Source organism: Bombina bombina, chromosome 3 (assembly GCF_027579735.1).
Source record: "Bombina bombina isolate aBomBom1 chromosome 3, aBomBom1.pri, whole genome shotgun sequence".
Taxonomy (NCBI): domain Eukaryota; kingdom Metazoa; phylum Chordata; class Amphibia; order Anura; family Bombinatoridae; genus Bombina; species Bombina bombina.
In genome coordinates, this window is record NC_069501.1 from 1,203,871,899 (window position 1) to 1,203,875,278 (window position 3,380).

General features: G+C 39.3%; 1 protein-coding gene across 1 annotated transcript; it reads left to right on the forward strand.

Moving 5' to 3' along the window:
- The first annotated feature begins 1,261 nt into the window (after nt 1-1,261).
- MAEL (maelstrom spermatogenic transposon silencer) lies at nt 1,262-2,581 on the forward strand. Its single transcript, XM_053705594.1, has 2 exons — nt 1,262-1,637; nt 1,686-2,581. Exons 1-2 carry the CDS (start codon nt 1,262-1,264, stop codon nt 2,579-2,581), a joined length of 1,272 nt encoding a protein of 423 aa, XP_053561569.1.
- Nucleotides 2,582-3,380: the final 799 nt, after the last annotated feature.

Below are 3,380 nucleotides of genomic sequence, written 5' to 3' on the forward strand. Positions count from 1 at the left end.
ATCTGTATATAATGTACTCGGGATATGGTGTGTGTGTGTGTGTGTGTCAGAGGGAACTACTACACAATATTATATCTGTGTATAATGTACTGGGGATATGGTGTGTGTGTGTGTGTCAGAGGGAACTAATACATAATATTTTATCTGTATATAATGTACTGGGGATATGGTGTGTGTGTGTGTCAGAGGGAACTACTACACAATATTATATCTGTGTATAATGTACTGGGGATATGGTGTGTTTGTCAGAGGGAACTACTACATAATATTATATCTGTATATAATGTACTCGGGATATGGTGTGTGTGCCAGAGGGAACTAATACATAATATTATATATCTGTATATAATGTACTCGGGATATGGTGTGTGTGCCAGAGGGAACTAATACATAATATTATATCTGTATATAATGTACTGGGGATATGGTGTGTGTGCCAGAGGGAACTACTACATAATATTTTATATCTGTATATAATGTACTCGGGATATGGTGTGTGTGCCAGAGGGAACTAATACATAATATTATATCTGTATATAATGTACTGGGGATATGGTGTGTGTGCCAGAGGGAACTACTACATAATATTATATCTGTATATAATGTACTGGGGATATATGTGTCTGTGTCAGAGGGAACTACTACACAATATTATATCTGTATATAATGTACTGGGGATATGGTGTGTGTGTGTCAGAGGGAACTACTATGTAATATTATATCTGTATATAATGTACTGGGGATATGGTGTTTGTCAGAGGGAACTACTGCACAATATTATATCTGTATATAATGTACTGGGGATATGGTGTTTGTGTGTCAGAGGGAACAACTACATAATATTATATCTGTATATAATGTACTGGGGATATGGTGTTTGTGTGTCAGAGGGAACTACTACGTAATATTATATCTGTATATAATGTACTGGGGATATGGTGTTTGTGTGTCAGAGGGAACTAATACATAATATTATATCTGTATATAATGCACTGGGGATATGGTGTGTGTCAGAGGGAACTACTACATAATATTATATATCTGTGTGTAATGTACTGGGGATATGGTGTATGTGTGAGAGTGTGTGTGTCAGAGGGAACTACTACACAATAATATATTTTTATATAATGTTTTTCCTGCATATTGTTTAGAACAAATTTTACAGGTTAAAAGATATACAACATGACTCCTTCCTTACTTGCAGTACAGTTTTCCTTTGCGGAGCACTTGTGTAGCTTCTGACGCTCCGCTTGCAGCTATCATGCCGAATAAGCGCCCTTCCCGCAACGCTTATTTCTTTTTTGCACTTGATATGATCCCCGAGCTGCGGCGCAAGGGGATGCAAGTGTCCGAGGTGCGGGATGCTATTCCACTCTGTTTGGAGTATTGGCAGGTGCTGAGCATTGAAGAAAAGGAAAAATATGCTGAAAAGGCGAAGGAGTGGAAGAACAGTGAACCTGAAACAAACTTTTCTGATTCTTTTCGAAAGAAGGTACCAAGGAATCTGGAGATGTGGCAACCTGGAGCAACTGCAGAATCATATAGACAAAAGCAAACAATATTGCAGAAATTTCATGAAGATCCCAGCCATTCTAAATTCAAAATTGGTGAAGACTGGAATGCAAATTCTTACAGTAGTAGCACAATGCGCCCAGGAAGCTGTCAAGGCCAGGGATCAGGATTAGAAGAGAGTGTATTTTACTTCTTAAACATATTTAGTCATGGTGAGATGCCAGCTAACTGTGAACAACGCTTTGTTCCTTGTGAGATTGGTTGTGTCAGATTTTCTCTATGTGATGGAATAATGGGCAGTTTCCATGAGTTCATAGACCCAGGAGATTTACCTCATGGATTTCGATATCATTGTCAAGCTGGAAGTTCATCAACTCATCAGATTCCCATTTCTGGATTTGAGCTGAGTAATAGCAATTACCATAGCTTATTTCGTGAACTTTGTGGTTTTGTCTGCCCTGCTCCTGGCATGTGGTCTCCTGTTTTTTGCAAGGAGGATGTTTTCAGCAGAAATACATGGTGTCTTCAGTGGTTGGCTGACAAAGCAGGAATGGAGAACCATTTTGAACTTCAGAATGTTGAAGATTTAATAATTACATTTTATAAACAAAAGCTTAATGAGGAGCCTTCACTATCTAGTGTCTGTAGACTACTTGATGCTGTTCAGTGGGATTTTGCCAGTAACACTAGATGCAAGTGGCATGAGGAGAACGACATGTGGTGCTGTGCTGTTGCAACCTGCAAGAAAGTTACGTACTGTATTAGTAAAGCCTTGTCTTCTGTATATGGTGTTAGCCTTACACCTGCCCATTTGCCAGATCTGCAAAAAGAGAGAGACCAGAATTCTGATAATCCGGAAGTAATTGTTCTTGATGCTAAAAGATTTCAGATGCAGAGGAATAAGTGTTCCAAATATAATGATAACCACATTGTGATCTCAAGCAATGGGAATCAAAACTGTGCTTTGGAGCCCAGAGGAGTAGAGCCGTATAAAATCAGTGCTGCACGTGGAAGAGGAATTCTTCGATTACTGGGAAGCTTTAACGATTCTCACAATAATGGACAGTGAGGAGATTTCAATGTGTGTCTCCATAAAAGCGAATGTAAAGCACAGTTTACTGAAAGAATACAAAATAATTTAAATTAGTTGCATTATTCAAAATACCTGTTTTGTTATAAAACCTATTGTATTAAATGTTTAAAACTGGTTCATTCCTTTTTTAGTTTCTAGTTCTTTATTAAGTGGACATATACAAATCTTAGTGCATTTAAATATACCAAGATATATCATGGTAATAATGAGAATAAAAATAAAGTTTCATTTTTTCAGTGTCCACTTTATAAAGGCTTAAAGCAAGTTTGTTATATGTCTATCACTAGCACTATATTGTCATCACTGGAGAAGCATAATGTACTGCATTTATAAATGTGATCAATAAAGGAGGGAGGCTCCTCATGGTGCAGAGATCTGGTTTCCTTTGGTGGGGGTCTTTGGGCTGGAATGAAGGGGGTACTCACAAAGGAAGAGCACTGTATGAAGGTGCTGGTATGGCGGACTGGGCCTCTCATTCTCCGGCTGACTGTGTCACGGGACTCTCAGGTGGGGATGGGTTTCTTGTTGTTGGAGGCCAGGAGCGGGGTGACCGCCCAGTGGTGCAGTATAAAAATGTGAGTACCTTACCTACACTACACACTTTTCTGGTACTGCAATAGTTCTGGGCCATTGGACGGTTGTCCTGTTTTTGTTTCCTGTGGCAGGAAGCCCATTGCCATTTGGGATACCTGTGGTGCTGTTGGCTGGAGACTGGGGCCCAGCCTGCCATATTGGAGCTTTTATGTTGTGCTTTGTGAGTGCCCCTTTTGTTTTG

Coding starts and splice junctions, on each gene's coding strand:
- MAEL (XM_053705594.1), top strand. CDS start 1,262: ATGCCGAATAAGCGCCCTTCCCGCAACGCTTATTTCTTTTTTGCACTT. Junction 1,638..1,685: donor GAATGCAAATTCTTACAGTA/GTAGCACAATGC, acceptor GATCAGGATTAG/AAGAGAGTGTATTTTACTTC.